Source organism: Rhopalosiphum maidis, chromosome 2 (assembly GCF_003676215.2).
Source record: "Rhopalosiphum maidis isolate BTI-1 chromosome 2, ASM367621v3, whole genome shotgun sequence".
Lineage (NCBI taxonomy): Eukaryota > Metazoa > Arthropoda > Insecta > Hemiptera > Aphididae > Rhopalosiphum > Rhopalosiphum maidis.
In genome coordinates this window covers 14,922,375-14,946,530 of record NC_040878.1, presented here as the reverse complement: position 1 = coordinate 14,946,530, position 24,156 = coordinate 14,922,375, and the positions used below count along the sequence as shown (strand labels likewise).

General features: G+C 31.7%; 1 protein-coding gene across 2 annotated transcripts in view; it reads left to right on the top strand.

Annotated features, from left to right (window-relative positions):
• The window catches only part of LOC113554102 (melatonin receptor type 1A-like), a 99,401-nt gene extending 83,596 nt beyond the window's left edge, over positions 1-15,805 (top strand). For both annotated transcript variants that reach the window (XM_026957794.1, XM_026957793.1), the window contains 2 exons: positions 11,291-11,628; positions 15,170-15,805. In XM_026957794.1, the coding sequence (XP_026813595.1) occupies positions 11,291-11,628; positions 15,170-15,805 (974 nt within the window). The remainder of the gene's footprint in view (positions 1-11,290; positions 11,629-15,169) is intronic.
• Positions 15,806-24,156: the final 8,351 nt, after the last annotated feature.

Here is a 24,156-nt window from a genome sequence, read left to right as displayed (position 1 = left end):
AAACTTTTAACATATATTATTATATTTTATGTGCACAATAACATTTTAAAATGCCACGTTTTCGGAAAAAATTAATTAATCTAATAACTAATAGTAAAATTAATTACTCTAATAGCAATATAAACAAAATAATAGGACATGAAATATAGTTAATAATATATTATGCTAACAGACCGTCTTCGCTACGGATCGTTTTTCGTATGCAATGATTTATCATCGAATTCAATTTTTATACAATATATATTACAGTGAGTTACGCCTCAATAACGAGATTTATTCGACACCTATACGATGATATGAATTAGCAATTTAAGGCGTAATGTTTTAGTTTAATATTGATATTTTTAGTGGTTAGATACCGAATCAAAATAATTCTGTGAAGCATTCTAATATAAATACGTTGAATGATTTTACCAGGAGTAATTATAAAGTGTCCACAGTAAATAACTATTATAATGCTAGTCGGACGAAATGAACTGTGGTGGCCGATGGGGTATTCCCATGATATTCGTTGCGCTTTTGCAGAATATGAAATAATCGAAAACAATAAATAGATTATTGATATTTGAAAAAATATGAGCTATAAAAATATTGAATTACTCAGAAACGGTTTAAATAGAGCACTCGAATTATAATGAAATAAAATCAGATTCGTATTTACTTTAGAGGAAGTTGACGCAATATTTGTTTTTTTCTCTCAGACCCAGCGCAACATATACAAAACGTATTCACATAGAATAAAAACATTTATTATTACAAAAATTATAGAGAATAATATTTTTAAGGTTTCGATATAACATTGATTTTGTATTTTATTATTATTACTTGACCTATTTGACTTTATATTCGAATTTAAAAACAAGAAGAATTTTTTTTTAATTTAAATATATTTTAAATTATTTTGAAAGAGATAATATTTAGTCGACATTGATTTTCGATACGTTAAAAATCTACAAAAATATTATTTTCTGTAATTTTTTTAGTGGATAATTTTACCTTAAAGATTACTAAAAACACAAAAAAAATGATTTCGCGTGAATACAATTTGTCCGTGTTGCGCGTTGGCCAGAAAAAGAAAACAAATAATGCACTGACGTCTTCTTAAAACCTTCACAGATAACCGCTGACTAATTTACTTCAAAAATATCGCCCAGTTACTCAATAAATTAACAAAACACCCTTCCGACATCGTACAGCAGCCATACAGACCGTAGTTAAACACCATATAAACCATTTTATCAAGTCAGCTAGCGGTTATACGTATATAATATTTTACGTTCAGTTCAGTTTTCGGTACCGCGTAAAGCGTATTGCTGCGCTATAGAGATTCAGTGAGAGACAAAATTAAAACATAAACGCGATGCAATTTAAAAGTAAAAAATGGTTTTTTCCGTTCGCGTTTAGTATACATAAAAAAATACATATGGAACGATGCCCGCTACGTACTGTGGCAGTCTGTATGGCGACATCGCATAGTCTGATGTCAAGATGGACATTCGTCTCGACAGCCAGGTGTTGATTGTTATAGTATTATTAATATTATTGTTCGTTGTCGCTCAAAGTTTTGTACTCCGCAAGGCTATACCAATATATATGCGCTAGTCCGTCGTGTCGTCTACTCGACGTCATGTGGTGCAGACAATAGATACGATATATTATATTATATACGATATTAAACAATATTTTATAAAATTTTCAAAACCGGATAAATTTTATGGGAGCGCTTCTGCACGGATATTCTATTCGGGTGGATTTTCCTTACACGCCTAAGATAAAGACGAAATTTATAGATATCGTCGCCCGTCGATCGATCATTTGTACACGTATAACGCGTATAAGTAATAACCGAGACGTGTACATACAATACATGCTCGCTTAATGTACGAACGACATTCTGCTGTAACGCAGTATAGGATATCGTTTTCCTTTTCTTTTTTTTTGATATTTAAACATGTATAGACTCTATAGTCACTATACAACAATTTATTATTATCAATAACGGTTTATGTAGGTATATACAATATATCACGACGCGTTAAGAGTCCGAGTCGTAAACGACAAGGGATCGTTTAAAATACCGCTGTGTATATTATTGTATTGTATATTATACAATTTATTCGGCGGTGGCGTATAATAGAGCTAAATTTATTGCAAATTGTTATCCGGCATGCTTTTTTAAAACACCTCGTTCTTTTTTTACGTTTAGTTAGAGCGTTCTCCCGCCGTGCCTAGTCCCTATACAGCAAGATATATTATGTTCTGTGTACATGATAAACATACTATGTGTATTTACTTACGATATAGGTAGTACATAGCAAGTCTTAGAATCGACATATTTTTTTTTATTAGCTCTGTAACGCTATACCTATTATGAACATTTCATACATTTTAAATTGATAATATTTAATCATAATGTTTGTATACGTTAAAATACCAACAGCCATTAATAAAATGAAATATTTACTTAGGAAAACCATACAAAATCGACAACTGTTAAAAAAACTCTGTTATATATTTAGTTATATATTATTTTAAATGTTTATAAACACCACCATATTTCTAAGATAGAACTATATAATATAAACCTACATACATAATATTATATTATAATCTAACATTTAGATACCAAGCTCTATGTCTAGTTAGTAGTAGATATTATCTTAGTTCGGTCCTGTGGGTATTTGAATAAAGGTTTTCTTGAACGGTATCTCCGGACTCCGGATGCTGTACAGCAGTGTTGTACAGAAAATGGCGCACTTATATAGTTATATCTGAACGACCTATGGGAATCGCATTTATGCGTATGTACTATATACACATTGTACGTATAAAATACATGTGTGGAAGTAACGAGACTTGTTATATATGTATATATATATACGGAGTACCGTCCTCGATCTTTACCACATCGTTATATTATTGTAATATATATATATAATATTATGGTCGACGTTGGCCAGCTGGTATTTATAAGCTGTTGATGGTCTACACAACTGTAAGATTCTAATAAAATACCGTCTAAAACAGTTACTGGAAATTGGAAAAGTTGCCCGGGTGGTGTTTTTAAGTTGTTTTACGTGCACGGGTAAATATCCTTTTTGAATAACATGTGTAATATAAGGATAATAATAATACAATTATTATTACAATCCTTCCAGATTCCTGCTTAGAATAAGACACAATATTTCATAGTAAAATATTTACATATTGCATAATTTATACAACACTAAATAGTATTCCATTTCCATATTAAAATAACTTTATTATGTACCTAATAATTTTCTGTTAATGCATTTTGATAATAATCTTTACTGCAATAATTAACATACTTTATGCATTTTACCGGGCGTTTTAATAAAAATAATTTTCTAAATATTCTATGGTATGGTCCCTGTGACCTTGTTATAAATTGTAAGAAATTCATGTGACCATACCGAGAAAAATAATATTGTTTGTTTCCCCACCTTTTTGACCAAATATTCATAACATATCGTTCTTCATCTTTCTCGTTTTTTTATCAGATCGTACTAATTTATATCTAAATAGAGACTTGTTTCTTTAAACAGTCCGCTTAACCATCGAAATTTTCGCAGCGGTCTTTTTCTTATCAGATTCTTCTTTACCGTAGTAAAATATATATTTATCGTAATTTGTATTAAATATTATAGTGACAATTCAATAGGTAACATATTTTTTTTTTTTTTTAAATAATAGTTATAATCTCATAATGAATTATTAAATATAAAACACAAGTTTTTGAATTTTTTTTAAAAAAACTAATTATTTATTAAATAATCAAATACGAGAAGGCAAGTAGCATACATTTAAAATGAGCCACAAGCCACATTTACATGAAAGATAATAAGCTTGAGCATATCAAGCGTCAAGACTATAGGGTAAAATGTGTTAAACTATAACAACATTTAAATAATCTATTCTTTGGTTCTATCATTCTATGGAAATACATTTGAAATTCAATTTATGTATGTAGAGTACCAAATGACCTAGTAATATTATATTGTTTAATCTAATTTTCAAACTCTATTTTTTACAAGCTACTTTTGAAGTTGTCCTATTTTTCTTACACAAGCATGACGCATGTAGGACGTATATGTACCTATACACACTTAGTAATGTTTTCATAATTTATATGTTTGTACTCTACTATAGATATGTCAATTTCCATTAAATCCTAAAATAAATCAATGCGTATCCTCATTTCTAGATGACTGCAGCAAAAATGATTCAGCTCAAGAAACAAACTTTAAACGGTTATATCTAAAGAAACTTGTACCGTTCCATTAAAGCCCGTAAACTAGGTATAACAAGTCATTGCGTTCGAGCAATAAATTACTTCTAACTAGTGAGAGCACAGACGAATACACATCGCGTTCGTTTTGATTTACTGAGCCGTATGATTGAAATAACTACACACTTATTCTATATAACTCGTTCGCCATATGAACGCATTATACATATACAAACATCATATATGATGCGTGCACGATGCATACACAGTGACGTACAACATACGTATAGGTACATAATTGCATACCGCTTTTCAAATCAAATGTATACCGATTAATGGGTTGTCTATATTAATATTATATAAAAGCTAAAATACCGAACATGTAAATTAATATTTAAAATACCTATATCGATTATAAAACACGACATTTTCATACCAAAGAATATACTCGAGGAATCCAATCATCATAATACGCGCGATATAATCACCTACTACAAATTCGTAACGATATATTGTGAACATGTCATAACAATATCATATCATATATTATCACGTTTAAAAGTCGAAATACTAATACCGCATAACAGCGTTATGTCGACAGCAGATCACTACTATACATTGCAGCGCGCTGTATTTCACCAGTTCCTTTTTCAGGGGCCGTGCGTCAGTCATGTTTGTTGGCACACTCCCTCTGGGGCTAAGGCTACGAGCTGTGCTCAAAAACAAGATCTTGCGCCATCTGTTATTTATCATATGCATTTATTGCGTGTCGTCATGCCCGCGGGACCGATGTCCTGCTTGCTCCGCGGTGTCTACTGTTCGTTTGCATGCAAAAAGTTTCGAAACGGAGCCGGCAGAATAGAGATGCGTTGGAGGCTCGGGTGGATGCTGTGCGGAAATCGCGTGACCCGAATGCACACGCTGTGCGATGAAAAATGTATAAACGTGACCTAAACTCTGAATACCTCCGTAAACTGCAAACACTGAACCCGCGATTTATGTATAGTGGTAATCCGCGTGGGACTATAATATCTGAATATTATAATATATACGGACAGAGCCCTTTCTCTCTCCTGTTCAAACACGTGCATGATAATATAAACGAATTTCATTAATGGATCTATGTTTTTACCTGACTTATCTTGTTCTGCGGTATGCCTTTAAAAAAAAAATGTAACATAAATATGATAAAATCATATCGTTATAACTATTATCAACGATCTATAACAATATAGTTTTATAAAATTACCAGACACTTCGCTTTACGTCTACTGTTAACATAATTTATTTCTAAATATCGCATTACCAAACCTTCTATTAAATTATTATATTATTATACCTAACCATGATTTATATATTATAATATATACTTCCCGCAGCGCATAATATACCCCGTATGACCGCATATCATGTTTTATTTCAGCACTGTTGTTCTGTAACAGTTATAAACACTTTTCGTTTAGACCTTCACGAAGTCTTCATTTTCTTTAAAACGTACACACGGGTTGTGATAGTATAATTTTTATATTATAAAGATCACCTGCTCCTACATGCTTTTTTGCTTTTGTTAGAGACAAATAAAAACGATTCAAAAATGTATGCACTTTGAGTATATAGTACTGTATATATTATTATTTGAAAAAAAAAACAATTCTTACGGATAAAATATTCACAAAATAATCGTAAAAGGCTTCTAAATAATATACACTTATGAATATAGTCCGTTGTTCGCCGCGTTGTCACGAGTTTAACTCTGACAACTGTATAATATTATGTATATACGCGCGATTATACGAAAAAAACATGTTGCAATATAGCGGCATCGCAATACGGTAATTTTACGCGAAACTATCATATTAGGTCGGTATTATTATTATAATATATTTTGCGATGCGTACAAAATCAAAATTGTATAGTATATCATAACAAACGCCATCGGTTGTTGGTTATATTAAAAATTTCTCGAAATACCTTTTTATTAAAAAAAAATCAGTTATTTTTATGAAATTTATATCTATAAACTATTTAACAATACGAGTACAGTTGCGTTTCCAGGGGGAGGGGGGTTGAGTTTTGAACCCCCCCCCCCTTCGGCCGTATTTTTATCAAAAATATAATGTATATACAGTAGACGCCGCTTATAAGACTTTGGGACCAGAAATGTATTCTGTTATTCCGTATTCACGTTATCGACTGCACTGATAATAATAATCATTATTATTCAATTATTTTATTATTTTAACACGGTTGTAGATTTATTTTATTTTATTACTGAACCCTCCCCCCCCATCCTCTAAAAAAAATCCTGGTTACGCCACTGTACGAGTATAGTCTGTATGAAAAATTTACAATTTGTATAATAGGTAGTCTTACTAACCTACAAAATTACTAAATCTAACCAACAGATAAAAAAACAGTGTATAAGTAGTCGGCACCTAATATAATATTATAATACATTTCGAGCCTAAGTTTATTACCTCTACTTGTTTCTAGTAACTATCTGAAAAAAAAATAAGCAATTTAAAAAAGTTCAATGTTTCAGCCTTCAAACACTATTATTCTCAAACGAATAAAAGAATAAATATATGATATACATACTACACATATATTATTTACATTAAAATATGGCAGACAGACGTGTGCAGATTTAACTGGGGTGAAACAACAATATATTTAAGTGCGTAATAGTATACAACTTGAAAGTATATACGGCACCACATACGAATACACGATCTTTGCTTGGGTTTTTGGTTATACCCTGCAGTGTGCGTATGTCTGTATGGAGAAGGGTATAATAGATCACCCTGAAAAACTTTTTCATCACAAGAAATGTAAGTTTTGTCGTCATTGCGTTATCGTTAAATTATATGAACACAATCATATACTTGCGAAAAGTTTGATCAACTATAAAAGAAATAAAGAAAAACATCGATGTCGTCGTATGTGTTGGACTCTTGTAATGAGACGTAGGTCGTAGGTACTGCTTATTGTTCAAATCCTTGAAAATGTAGAACTATTGCTTGGAGCACTCGTCCTTCGTCTAGCTTGTAAATACGTGTTTATATCAGAATATAAAAATTTTAATAGACATAAAAAAATACACGTTATTATAAAGCCAATTAATTCTCGGTAGGTTGGAAAGACCGTCCCGTGCAACGCTTATGATAAGGTGTTCTCGCTGAAGGACATCTCGCATGACGATGTATTTGAATAGGATGCACACGATACTGTAGGAGCGTATGAATTCTAGGGTGTGGCGAAAACCACAGTAATATAGTTCGAATGTTTTGAACGACATTGTTTTGGTCATGGATAATAATTTAATATTATTTTTTACATAAAAAGTCAAAAATATCGTTTTTTTTTCATAGTCAATTTATCCGAACGAAACAAAACTACGCTTATTGCTGTTATACTTTTTATTTACTATATTTTGTTTTCGAATTCGCAAAACATCAGACTTATATTTTCTATGAAAATGCAAACGGGTCTACGTTACGCATTGTGCATAACCAAAAACATTTTCAAATGATAAATGTGTGTGTGTAGGTTCGCCAAATTCGCGATGATATTACAATATGTCCATGGCAATAATACTGTAAAAGCTGCTCTACGGTAAATAGTAACACAACTTACCGGTTTTTCTACTTAATTATTAATAGGCATTACCACTATAGGTGCCTATCTATTCAAAAATGTCTGTAACTTAAAACAAACTTTAACTCATCTTTAATTAAAATTAATAAAATATAAAAAAATAATAATAAATTCAAAAAATATCCCAACATTTTAATTTTTAATAAAAACTTGTAAATATTTTGTTAATCAAAATTATTTAGTATGTAAATTAATTAATACTAAATACGTTTTTTAAGTAATAATCTAAATACGTAGGTTTTTATGTATTAAGTATTATAATATTATGTTATTTTCATACATTGTATGTTTTATTAAGTGTCTACTATTATATGTATGTCCACTATATTTATAATATAATCTACAACTTGTTACAAATAGAACAATAAGTAACAGTAATTAACGAGGTGTGATTTGAATGACGAATTTAAGAAGCCTTTCAGTGAATGCACTTTTCAGTTATTTATATACATTTATGTACGTTCATAATATTATAAATACAATTTGGACATTAACTAGGTTAACGAATTCCGACACTACTGCTTTTTTAGTATTTTTCTGAGATTATCGAGTATATTGGTTGACGCAGGTACTAGGATTTGTGTAGTTTTGAACATTTAAGTTGAATTGTCAGTAAAAAGTTTTAGCTACGTCATGGACGGATGAGTAGGCAAAATCATTATGTTAGGACTGGTTGAAAACGTAAAAGGATGCTTTAGTTGTTATAGTTCTGAGGGTTTGGATTGGAGGCATTGAATACGGTTGGTCTTTGAAAATTTTTCATAACCCGAATTGGTTTCCGTACGTCCACATTGACATTGGTATAAATAGAGTTTATATTTTAGTAGTTATGTTGATAATTTTATGTAGCTAACCAAAGTGCCATTATACATGTTGCATATTTAAAACAAATATAAAACATGTAAACTAATAATTTTTTTTAAATGCTACATTATAAATCGTATATATATACTAAAAATTAGTTATTAATTGTCTTATAAAATTTTAGTAAATCAGTAAACGTTCATAATTTATACATATACCTAGTCACAGTAAAATAAAATATTTCAAAGTCCTTGTAAAGTACAAATTTCTTGAAACATGTAATTTTTTAAAAACTTTTGCACTTAACTCGTAACACAATAATTTGTACTTTCTACGTGGAAAAAATCAAAGATCATCTATTTGAGCCTTGAATGGTCCAATATCACTCAATTGGAATTTTAATAACGAGAAAAAGAAAATTAATAAAATAAATTTGCCTTAGAAAATTAAGACAACTATAATCAATAATCTATATTTCATATATTTATACTTATATATAGAGATTGAACTTTAGTGATAGAATGGTCGTTATATTCGCTTGCTACCCTAGAATATATAGTCTTTCCACGAGCATATGATATTGTTATATACGAGGAGTTAGGTTAGGGATGGGCCCTTTAAGTTTAAGAGCGTAAAAACATCAAACCATATGTATAATAGATTCTGAACGCGTTCGGGTTTCTTTTTTATACGGCGCAGAAACGATGAAATATATGAAAAATAAGAAATAATAGGGGCATCAAAATCAAATTACACTACCCACTTACAGCGTTGGCAAAAAAGTTTAATAACTTTTTGTGGCTTGGTCATTAAATGCCGAAAAAAATGTCATATTTCTCTTTTATACAATATAATATAATGTCAATAAATAGACACATTCGTTAGCACTGCAGCGGTGTAATAAGATTTCCGATTCCACTTGAAATCGTTAGAACTCCACGATAAGAGTCTGACATACTCAGACTACGGAAGATTTATTTATTTCGATCCTCGTCGGCGCAAAACAGCTGCGCAGTGTAAATTCACTGTGGAGTGAACCATGAGGTTGGTATATAATATAAATAAAACATAATACACCTCGTTATCTATATAATATGGGCTCAATCGGGATTAACAAAAATATGTGAAACTAAAAGTCTACGAGACGATATACAAACGTGTGTGAAGAACAATATACAGTGTATTATCATGGTATTATAGGTGAAATACTGTGAAAGTTAACATCAGGCCCGGATTGGGCCGCAAGATTATTATGATACACGCGCCGCTTGCCCGTGTATCTAATAAATGTATCAAATGTCTGGCTAAATTAACTGGGCCGGTAAACTGGCTCGGCAAGTTTCTGGGTGCCAATCCGGCCCTGGTTAACATTTTAAAACCTGTTTATCTATCATTTGTAATAATACATTTGTAACGAACACACCATAGCTCATTTTATTTATTTTTATTCCCCAAAACGCATTAATCTCGAATAAAGCGATAAAGCGATAGTAATATAACAGAATAAATTCAATTTCATTTATAACTCGTTCATTCTATGGTAATATTTTGAACAAAATATAAGCTTAGCGCCCTGCAACGGATTTTGTTTGCTGTGATTGGAATAATTTTATAGTGTATAGATATATAATACATTATAAATATAATGTTTTAAAAGAATTTAATTAACGTGTACATAGTAATATTTATCGTGTATTATTATATTGTGTATGCATATTATCTCTCTATTGTGTCATACAATATTGTATATTATTCCAAAACCTACGCTGCTTTTATACACATGGCACATTCCGTGTTTTATATAGGTAGATACCAGAATAATATTATTATTGATTAATTGAAATTCGTTTATTATTATAGTGCATTGAGTGTGTACGTGTAGTGTGTACACTACACATATCGGTAAGTACAACGTAATCATCTTTACACACATATCGTCACATTAGCGTATAATCACGCAAATGGTTCGCATTAGTAGTGTGTAGTATATTTTAACAATAAATATTAAATAATCATTGTACAACTATACGATATGTACATAAAACCAATATTAAAATTTATCTCGTAAACTAGCAACAAATTTACTGAAAAATCTTAACTAGCCCGTAAATATTCATATTTATAATTATTAATAAGTAATAACCAATTAAAAAAAAAAAAAATAGATATTATATTGTTACCTTGTTTTTTTGACAATTATATGAGTAAGTATATACTGTAAACGCTCCTCATCGTTTAGGTCTCCATTTCTGGTTGACAGAACGATAACCATTAAAAGATTATCAACTTTACCACATTTTATACTTTAAAAAAATAATAATTACTTGTTAATTTAATTTTTTGACGGAGTGGTTCAACTCTGTTATACCTCTTGACAGTGATGTATACTGACTTTACGGAAATCTAACGTTGTATCGTTAGTATATTTTTTTTAATCGAAAAGTCTTTTATATTCTTATTAAATTGTGATAATATGATAATGTGTTAGATTTAATCGCAAATAATAAGAATGTTCATCAAATATTCGGAATAGACTGTGTATATTAGTGTTTAATTTAACGTATTGTACACTCGTTTCAGGCAACACTTTCGTGGCGAACGTGGCGCTGGCCGACCTGTTAATCAGCGGCCTGGTCATTCCAGCATCTGCCGTGGTCATCCTGTCCGGTCTACAGGATTCTCCGCCGGTGTGCCAGTTTCAATGGTTCCTGTCGATCCTGTGTTGCTTGGTAACCGTGCTTACCATGGCCGCGGTGGCGGCCGAAAACTACATAAGACTCTGTCTGACACCCGAATGCTACGCCAAACTTACCGTCACGAAAATCACCACGCTCTTGTTCGCCATTTGGATCGTCAGCTCGATCCTGGTCACGTTACAATTTGTCTACAAGATGGGACCAGACTATTGCGCCAAAAAGGTAAGGCGAGTGCATTTATATAATATTATTAATATCATATTATTTTATGGACGTCGATGAATAATTGTATAAATTATACAAAATAACTAAAAATAACTGTTTAAGTCGATATTTCTGTAACACATCTTGGATTTTATGCAATCAAATGCTATACTTAACGGTTGTATGTTGTGTAACTGCTTACTATTTATGACGTGAATAAAACATAACCATTTTTTTGCCTATTTTAAAAACTTTAAAAGCTGTAAGTAGAATATTATAAGGTTTTTTGTTACATAACTGCATTATATTTAAGATTATCGGAGAAATAAGAAAAGGTGATGTTCACTGCTTACTGCTCACTCCTCAGTATTCAAGTTTTCCAAAGTTTCCTAAAAAATGATGCACGACTTTCTCCCTTATTACATCTCTATTCTCTATACCACATTGCCACATGTAAAAGATACATATCGTGTAAAGTATAAATACATATTATAACTCTTACAGTTTGTTGTATTATAATACATGTATTAGGTGTATACTTGTGTATGTAAATCATGATCAAAAGTAAGTCACGTCAAAAGCCATCTCACCCGTCAACTCTTTTTTTCCAAGACATGAACTACTTTTTTATCAGTGCGTCATTTTTCTGACTAAAGGTCAACAGACAAATGTGGCTTTGAATTATATATTTTTTCGTCGACTCTTCCGAGAAAATAGAAGGCACTCGGAACGTTCAACGTTATTTTCAGTTTTGAAGACCTTCTCGGATATCTTTGTATGTTCGTACAGTCTTTGATGTTGTTTTACTAACATTGTTTTGAATTGTTGATAATGTACGCATGATGGACAATGGTATTATTATACTAATTAAATAATAAACATCGGACCGACTTCATATCATAATAATACGCGCACGTTCAAAAGAAACGAAACGCTCAATAGAGAGAAAAAATGCAGTCACCCGTGAAAGACTGCAGTATAGCGAATGTAATATAATAGTATTGCGAAAATAACGATTCTTTTCCATTTTTAGACCTTTATCTAGTAGATATTTGACCTTATAAGGTTGGATAAGTTTTTATTTTTGTGTATCACTATGCTGCAATGCATTCTGTTTTTCTCATTATTGGTATTGGAATCTGTATAGATGTCGAACGAAGACGCCACTGTCCCCATTATTATCGGCAGAGATTTTTTTCTTTGCAACCGAATCAACAACAGCAACAGCAGCAGTAGGTACAGCATGAATGTTCGATTATTTGACGCGGCTATTGCAGCACAACAATAACGAGAACTGCACTTAACATAGATACACCAAAAAATAAAAATATATCATTATTATCTATTGGTATCACTATATCGTATGTGTCTTCGATAACCATTAACTATTTTACATTATAACGCCATTATTATCAACGATGATGAAGTAATAGTTAATACGTTTTCGTTACTGTTTTAGACGTAATATTGACATCAATTTACAACGCATTGAACTATAACGCTCGTTGTGATCGACCCTTCCTCCCTCTCCAAAACTGTTCATCTCGGTTGTATTAATTTTAATCAAAAATAAAGAGAACAAGAAAATAAGGTTTCGACTTTATATTCAATTACACACTCCTATGAATCGTTCAAAACTTTAGTAATTTTGTTGACTGCAGTGTGTATACCCCTATACATTAATTATTATTATATTGGCAGGCCGTCGTCACTTTGATAAAAACCGATCCCATGACAATGGTTATTTTCCAATTTATTTTGTTTTTCAGTACACGCTCCCAATATCAAGTCGTCTGCACCAAATCAATCTTAACATTTTAACAAAATCAGCTCGTACGATGGGGCTTACACTCGACAATACTAATTACCCATAGTGTTTTTTCTGAGGTCAGATAGAGAATACACATCAGGGTTGTGAATTTAATGCATCACTAGTACATTATTATAATTCTGATGTTTTTTTTTTTTGCAACTTTTTAGAATAAATTAAGTTTTATCAAGATCTATCTCGTATATAAGTTCTGTATTATTAATATTCACATGCACGTACTTATATAATATATACTATTAATTTTTAAAATTGTTTAATGCATTCATTTTACTGCAGCAACTCTACAGTTTATTATTATTATTACACAGTTTTATCGACGTTTTCGCGACGCCTGCAGACATATTTTATCTATATAATAATACATATCTACCTTATATATAATATGATATGTGTCACACCCAGACGTGCGCGATATGGATAAGAGCGCTTTAACGGGAATATAATAATAGGAGATTGTCGCCATGGAATGATGCACACGCGCGCGTATATTATAAATTCAATTATAATATTATATGTTGTATTATATTGAAATGTTGTATAGGTATTTTTGCGAGAATATAGATTCTATCCTATAGGGCAGGGGTCGGAAACCTAGGAATTTTTATAATATAAACCAATATTGAGACCCGAAAAATATAAATTAAAATTCGATTATATTATAATGGAACAAAGTTTTCTAAATTTAAGACTTACTATATATTTTTTTAATGTATATAAATTCCCGATAAAATGTTTTACTGAAATATATTAGTAATTTTTTACGGCTCTTTGAAAATCACAATTTTGCAATTGTTTATAAAAATAGCTCATTTGCATGCAAGAAAAGGTTCTGAACCTCTGCGATAGGGTATCGTATACTGATTTTCGCGAAGATACGGTAATCGTAATAAAATCAGTAACGAGTCACGTGTATTATGTGCTGCCTGCAATAGTCACAATACTTATACACAATAATATGAGATACATCGTAAAGGTCCAGCGGGACGAACTCTGAGCAAATATAATTTACAGTTGTATAGGTTAGATTAGGTCATTGTTGAGTTTGACATAGATATATATAAATATATGCATACAAAACGCAATAACATATATTATAGGGTAAGTAATAAAAATTGTTCGAACCAGTTACACTATTAAATATAATATGACTCCCACAGAGCCTACGGGTTTTATTACATAGAGCGTTGGATTCCAATATAAAAGCCTTAAAAAACTGACAAATTTTATGTGTTTATGTACAATATACATACACATATAAATATGTAGTTATATAACTGACTTACCCTTCAGCAATGCTGGACCTGGAAAGAAGACGCTATAGGGTTCGATTTGATATTTTATTGCCAAAAAGTGGTGTACAACAGCATTACTCCAGGGGTCTCTGTTTACAACATAAACGCATATAACATTAATCCGGAGAGAGGTCTATGCGCACGTGATAGTAACACACGATTTTTGAATTCGTCCAAACTCATCTCGCTGCTTTCTGTTTATATATTTTTACGATGCATGACAAAATTCAGTAAGTTTCATACGATAATATAAAAAACACGTATAAGACGTAGGTATATCGAGACGAATATTCCGACAACGCGCGTTAGCGGGGGGGGGGGGATTCACCAAAATACTAAATAATAAGAGATATTACAACATACGACTACACAGCTGTATACTATGAGTTATGACTACGTGTGTTCGTTTACGTAATTACATGCTGCCGTGTTGCAGGTGAGCAGCATCGTTCCGACACAGGCGCTGGCGGCCGGTGCCATCGTGCTGGCGCCGTTGCTCATCACGGCCGGGCTGTACATGCGCATCACTTACCAGGTGCACGTGGCCCGGCTGAACCCGAGCTTCAAGCCGCCGCTGGCGTTCAACTGGGACTACTCGCTGATGCTGGCCAACGCGTACAGCTTCGTCATGTTCGTCGTGTTCTGGGCGCCGTTCGCCGTCGTCCTGGCGCTGGCCACCGTCCAGCGGCTGTCCGCGCAGGTGTTCTACAACCTCGCGTGGCTGGCCCTCAGCAAGTCGTGCTTCAACAACCTGGTGTACTGCGCCGGCAACCGGCACTTCCGCAACGCGTACGTCAACCTGTTCCACTACTGCTGCTGCAAGACGACGGTGACGTTCTCGCGACGGGCCCGCGACGGCGTCAGCCGTCCGTCCGGCGACGTCCGCGTGCACATCATACCCGGCTACAACATGTACTCGTACACCAGTCCCACCAGGTCGCGCGAGTCGGGGTCGTGCCCGCTGCAGGGCAGGCCGCGGGCCAGGGCCAACGGCGGCGGCGGCGGCCTCGGCTGCGGCGGCGGTGGCGGCGGCGGTGGCGGCGGTGGCGGCCGCGACGTGTACGAGCTGTAAGCCACCGGCCGATGATATTATAATAACAATAATAATATAATATATGATACGATATTGCCCATACAATATAATAATAATAATAACAATAACAATAATATGCTGTTAATATCGTCCGGCGCTATATTAATATAATGTTATTATTACGACTCCGCTCCGAACACGCATTAGATGGGTATATACCGTTATTATTGTTATCATTATCATTATTATTATTATCATTACGCGTGCGATTTACGTTTATATATTGTATACGTGTATACATGCGCACGATTTTTTTCTTCCCTCGTATATTATACTACATAAATATTATATAAATGCACACACATACACGACATTACAAACCCCTACCCTCTGGAAAAGCGCGCTCGCAGCATTTATATTATACACACGCGCGCGCGCGTCACACTCGCATCATTATACGTCCTGTGTACAACCATATTATACATAATAATACGCCGTAATGCAATGTAATAACATTACATGTATATAGTATACCGAATGGTATTAAATTATGACGTGCGCGCGCATGGTCACCGTCGTCGAAATGTTTAATTTGCGTTAAGGCGTGGAAACGTAAGTCTCGTCGATCCGTCGCGTGTACACGTTGCGCGCGGTAAAAGAATAATCCTCGTGGCTGCGGGGTATGTGCGAGTTCTATGCTCGGGAATGTCGGACGACACGCGTCACGTGCAGACATGACGCAGTCATAACGCATATAATGCAATAATATTACGGATACGTGTGAGGTCGGCCGACCGCTTGCGGCGGGCGAGTAGGATATTTCGGCTAATTAATCTCCTCCCCCTCCCCCGCCACCGCCATCAACTATAGTCGGACGTTTATAACGAGACGACCGGTGCCGGGTTTAAAGAGAGCGTACTGCAGGGGGTCGCACGGTCGAACGGGGCCTCATCAAGGCCGAGTAGGTACTTTTAGAATGAGCTTCGGGTCGTCGTCCTAGATTTTCTGACTTAGTAAAGTGATAAATATTTCTGTGGATATTAAATAATAGTCGAGAAAGAGATTATTTTAGGAAGTTACCCGCACCCGTTGATTTCAAACTATTCTACACTCGCTTTCAACCCTATTGTATAGTGACTCCAGGAACACAGTACGATCCCCATCGTAGTTGAAACGTTTTCTTTTTAAAATCCATTTTATCAAATACGAAGGAAAAATATATATCATAACTAATGTGTCAAATTACTTATGGATAGATTTTTCAAAGATCATCAATTATTAGTAGTTACACCCGCGGACTCTTGAAATCTAGAACCGGCACTGGACACAATCTCTCTGCAGATCTTTTGGGGCCAACGTGACAAAAAGGCCTTAACCCGCGATCGCCGATATAGCGCGCAATATAACGGTGCGGCGCAGTCGCTTCGCATGATATGATTATTTTATTCAATCGTCAAACCGTATTTATTATAATAGCGTACGATGCGGTAAGTAGTGTCAGCCAGCGGACGGGGGAAGAGCGGAACAAAAATAGAGCCATCCGTCATCGAGCAAAACGGTGCGCATCACACGCCGCCGCCACACGTGTCAATAAACGACGTCATAATTGTACGCTTACAGTAATAATGACTGCAGTAATAATATGCAATGTGGCGCGATAAAAACTGGTCGACTCTCGACGACTATACCTATATCCCTACCTACCTACGGTTTGGCTCGAATGCCCAGACCGACGCGCACTTTTGTGAAACACGAAACGGCGGCGACAGATTTAGAATTATATTTTTCTCCTCGAGTAATATACAGTTGAAGTATACCCCATACATATTATATAAACCCTAAACAAGATGGCGATGGTGGCGACGACGATGACTTATTATGTGCGGCTGCAAAAGACTTTTTCGGTATCGTTTCTGATTTTTCGTATTTATTGCTGATCGCAATGTACACAGCCACTGTACACACACTTGTTGTGCATAATATTTAGCACGTGGCGGGGGTTGAAAAGGAGCTTTGGTTTGAAGGGTACTCCACGAGAGCATTGTCGCAATATTTCGTCGGGAGCATAGGACCGGAGGTATGATAATATACTCGCCGCTAACATCCTGATCCTTATTGTACCGACTACCGCCATAGGAATAGCGTCTATCGATATATAAATATTATTTTATTCTTCAATTTATCCCAAACTTGCATTCCGACGTGGAACTCACCCGTTATTCCGTATATTCAGGAAACCAATGCATTCCATCGTTGATTTATAATATATTATATAAGAATGTGTATATATATATATTATATATACTATACCCGTCCACTGTCCCGAGCCAAACAAGCGTTGTCAATTATATTACATGTATATACAGTATATATATATATATTTATTAAACTATTTATAGCCCATATGGCACGTCTTATTTATTACACATAGATATATAATATATTTACACTGCAAGAAACGCGCAATTTATTTGAATCGTATCGGATCGGTGACATAATTTACATAAAATAATAAAAATTAAAACACGGCAAGTCTGAGTAACATAATAGCATGATACATTATTATTCAATGACAATTATTAAATGTTCGATTTATTTATGTATGATAAATAATAACATGCCGTCGTCGTTTCGATTATAGTCGAAGAAATATCACACGTTTGATAACTGGTAAAGGTAATCTTTTATATTTTTTTTTTTCATTTACTGTGCTAGCTTATAATTTTTGCACGTCCTTTGGACTAGTTATAGCCAATAGTATACGTTTATCAAAACTTAACAAGTTAATATTATATATAGAAGGTACAGGTATATTTGTAATAGCCATTTCACTTAGTTACACCTTCTGGTCACCGTTGGGTCAAATATAAGATTCAGATTTATAAATATATATTATGTATAATATCATATGCTTTCAACATCTATTCACAATCCCATTAATAGCTGAAGCAGTGAAGCCTGGACAAATAATAACATAATTCAGTCGATTTAGATTGAAATATCGTGAACTGTGGCTTAATATATTGTATATGTGTGCGGGCGAATTTCGGCAATTTTAGCGATTCAAAACAGTGGAAAATTAAATTCGAAAATAATCCCAAAACTACTTTATCTCATATCCTTCACTCAATCCTCCCCCGTTCATACAAAACAAATAACTGTTATAGAACCGTGTAATAATAAATTATAATATTTATCACGTCCATTTATATTGTTAGATATAACTTATAAGAGTATTACTAATACATCATAATGGATACAATTTGAAATTTGAATTTAGGGACCACTCGACAGCCAATATAATATATTGTACAGGTAAAATGACCAGTGGTCGTCATGATTTAGTTTTTTCGTTTAAATAAACCATATGCATACTAGCAAAGTATAGTACGTAATATACAATGCTTAATCTGTATTCGAAATTTCCGCACACATACATAGACGATTTTACGAAAACAAAAGCGGATCGATGTCCACCGATGCAAATATACCGGAACTTTTTGTTTGTTCGTATTAAAATATGAATATTATACTATTCAAAACGTTATAAACGACTGAGTTTCCGACCATATATAATATTTATATATAAATACATAAATAATATGATGTAGTATTAAATATGTATAATATAGTCATTTGTATATTATATAATACGGAATAGGTAGGTAGTAGGTGTATAATGACTAATGTATATGTATAGGTTTACTCGGAAATGTCATGGTAATAATAATTAACATAAAAACATAAAACACAAAAGGCTCTTATTCACAACTATTCTCATTCGCAGTATTATTCTGTATACGCAACATAATATATAATAGAATATTATGGTGATTTTGATTGTTTGCTTTGACTTAATGAGTTCAATAATAAATAATAATTGTTATTCGTCAAATATCTGTTTTTCTTCTCCAATTACCCTATATTCTATAATAGTAATATGATATATTACATTACACTGGAACACCGCACTCGATGCAATATCTAACTATTTTTTAATTTATTTCTATTGAGCTGGATCGGAACAATTAACACAAACATATTCACGAACTCACGTCTTCCAATAGTATCCGAAATTCTCGACGTTTCCGTAGTACCTAACGTGCATAATTTGTTCACAGAAATAAACTGGAAAAGTAGTATTATACATTTTAATGTATGTTTTTAAACGACTTTTGATTGACATCGCCACCTCTATCGTGTACAGTTTGAAGTACAAAATACAGTGCGTGTTCGAGGTTTACGGTTTGGTATAAAAAAAATCACAAAAATTACATAGGTTACATAATAAAAATTATTAATTGCCTACCACACACTGCTGTATTTTTATTTTTTATACTTTATGGCTAATGCATTTGTGAATTGCAGTCAAACAGGGAATAACTATATTCTGGTTTCTTCGATTTCTGTTTTTCATAGTAAGAGTACTATTATATCGCCAAAAATACTTATTCATCGTTACATAAATAAATAGATAAACTAAATTTACTTTTGCACCCTCTCATTTGAAAAAAATATATTCTTATAGGTATCTGACTTGTAAATAATTATATTATTATATTATTATTATAACATTATTGGTTAGAGGCGTATAAATTGTATCTAAATATAAATACCTGCCTACGAAGCTGAAACACAAACCTTATACAGTAAAAACTTAAAATAATAAATACCGTATATTGGTATTTACTATTTGTTTTAACTACATTAATTTAATTTTATATTCATATTATAAGACCTGTACAAAGATACTCTACCAAAAACTAAACCACGTCCATTTCAAAACGTTAATGGCCGACTTACTTTTAACGTAACTAACTCGCGTTTTGGTTTAAACAATCTAAATTATTATTGTCTTAACTCTTGGCTCTTATTTTACGTTTTATTTTTATGCACTGTAGCTTACATTGTTATTGCACATTTACACTTTTGTATGCACAATTCGTTGTCGTAAAGCCTTTTGGAACACAAAATTTCATTATATGCGCTAAATATGGAGATCTTCTTAAATAGATTGGTATAAATGAAACACTTAATATAGAATTCGTAAAAGTGAACCAAAAATACGAATTTCTACATTATCGTTTAGAAGTCACGTATCGAGAACTTGAGTGACAAGCATTATATTATTTAAAAATAAAGTCTATATAATAATTTATTCCTACCTACTACCTACGTGTTATGTCTATTTAATAATAGTGAATATATGCTACCTGTCCACATTTTTATTTGTACAATTTTACATCAATTGAATAGAAATATCGCTACACACGGGTGTCAAAGTATATATTACGAAAAACTTTTCAAAGACCACAATAATTGATTGTTAAATACGCCTCTGAAAGGGTTTCTTGTAATTGTGTTAACTTAAGTTACTTACCACTATGTATAGGTACGGTTCTCCATTATAATAAATATATTATATTAATTGTTTGTAAATAAACAATATGAATACACTTGAAAAAGTATGTGTATTCTAAAGACATTATATAAATGTTTTAGAATATATTATTGTGTTATCAATACATTATTTATTTTCAAAACCTATAGGAACCTACTTTTAAAAATTGTGAATAAAATGTCTTCAAATGTAATTATTTTATTTGTATACCTAATTACACAGTCACATAGATAGACGCATAATAATTTTACTCAATAAAGTAGGTACACTGCAAGTACCTATTCATAATAAATATAGGTACATAATATACAACCCCTCCTCGATTTTTTTATTGACTTAAAAACAAAATTATATTATGAAAAGTATATAAATTATGTACTATATTTGCCTTAATCTGTGTGTGTGTGTTGTGAAAATTAAGAATATCACATGCTACGTGCTGTAATCAGCTGTAATTTTTAAGTACCTACCTAGTATAACATACAATAATATTATATTTATGTATGACTATATTATATATTTTATAAGTAAGATTAAGTTACATAAATATTGTCATAACAAATTGTATTACATATATATATATTATACTATTTAAAATTATATACATATTATTATAATATCTTACCTTAAAATACTTATTTTATTAATTAAAAATATTACCTATCTATGTACTATATAATTACTATACGTATTGCTATACAACAACTTAAAAAATAATCTTATAATAAATAAAATGGTGTACCTATTTTAAATTACAAGTGCTTCGTACTTAAACTTAACTGTAGGTACCCATTATATTAACATATAATATGATTGATATTAGGTAGGTACCTATACTATTATTGTTTAAAGATTTAAGTTTAGACATGCATTATACACAATGACCGACCTACCTTCAGGCGGTGTTTTTAAATAGCCTATCACTGTAATGAAACATGAAACATCCAATTTAAGACTAAATTTTGTGTCAATTTAATCTATATAGTAATTTTTAACATTTTAATCAAAACATAAATTATTACGTATATATATTTATAAAATATATAGACCTAACCACTTATATATTATACCATAACTAAGTTTGTCGTAAAATTGAACAAAACGGTTTATTTTTAAGTATACCTACCTATTACCTATGATATTTGTGTGAACCTTCCAATTTTCTTTACTATAATATTGTACTCAATAGTTTTATAAATTTATGGTATAATTATGAGTTGGATGATAATTATTTGTTTCTTATATCCAGATAGGTGCCTTGTGCCTACATTATTCGATTTCACTTTCAATGATTAATGCCAATTACCAATATATCATACATAAATCTATCGCTTTAATTTTATAATTATTTTATAATATCTTAAAATATTTAATTCAGATTTAATTTATTACATATCATTTGCATTCAGATTAACTCGCAGCCGGTTTCGAAATAAAATATTTTATAGACATATTATTGTACGTCATTAACAAAAAAAAAAAAAAAAATCTCGTAAAATAATAATTGGGACCACAATATTTTTTCTACTGGTAATTTTCAACAACAGATTATAAGGCTATAACAATTTTTTTTTTTTTACTAAATAATATTTGTTTTAAAAATTGAAAGTTATACACGTATTGTTTAAAATCTAAATCTGTGATACAATAGAAAGGGATGATTTTTGAAATTGACAAATGCTTTAAAAGGGTAATTATATTTAATAATTTAATTTCTTAAACTTTTAACATCATGCTGTTCAACACAAAAATATGTTATACAAAAATTTATTTTTTTCGCTCAAACATCGTACTATTCACTATTAGAATATCATTGACAACTAGGTACATTTAGTTATTTTAATATGGTAATGGTAATATGTACTGTAGTCCGCAAAATAATATATAAATAAACAATAACTCATAAATAGTTTACAGCAACACTTGATTTTGAATTATTTATAAGCCATATTTTTCATAGGTCATCATTTTTATAGTGAAAATATTATAATCCCAATAGGCTACCTAAAGGCCAAGATTATTAAATCATATTTAAATTTATGGATGTCAATATATATTTAAAACAAGTAAACGCAAATTATATTTCAGTAAGTCGTGTTTGCGTAATATAATTTGTACAAATATTTTATACAATTGTTTAACATAATATATTTTGTTTTTAATTGTGTAGGTCTCGTATTATAATAAATAATAATTATAATTTAAATGTCTTTCCACATAGAAAAAAAATTATTATTATTATTGTTCCTAAAATATAACTCGTAATGTTAACATTTTTGTATGTCAATAATGCATATAATTATAGTTGTAAGCAAAAACATCTGTAATTTTATACTTAATATTTTGTGTGCGTAGAATTTAAAGTAAAAAACAAAATTAATGAAAATCATTGATTACTATTCACCTATATATGCATAGGTACAATATTATATAACAATAATTTATATCTTAAGATAAGGTGCTTTTTTTTGTGTATGACTAAAATTATGCATGTTTAAAATTAATCCATAATAATACAAATACTTGAATGTTTAATTTGTCTTTAATTTTTTTATTTTTTGAACCTTGGTCTAAAATCAGTGTTTAGAACGGAGTAAGTTGATACCCATAAAGCATATAATAGTGAAAATGTGGGATACATCCTACATCCTATACAATATGACGTAGATAATTATTATAACAGAATTATTTAAAAATTAATTGTATAAATATAAAATACTAAAGTTTATTTTGCAATATACATATCATTTAATAAAAATATTTTTATCTAATAAATATTATACGGGCATGCGGCATCTACCAGCGGCATTGCGGCGATCATCGTCCAATATTTTACTTTTATTTGGATGATTAAAAATGGACAAAAAAACTCATTTAGTATTTTTAATGTACCAGAAAACTTATCCGTATTTGTACAGTTGTTGCTATTGATATAAAAATAATCCAGACGATCATCTAGTATTTTGGAAAACATGAAAGTACGTAAATT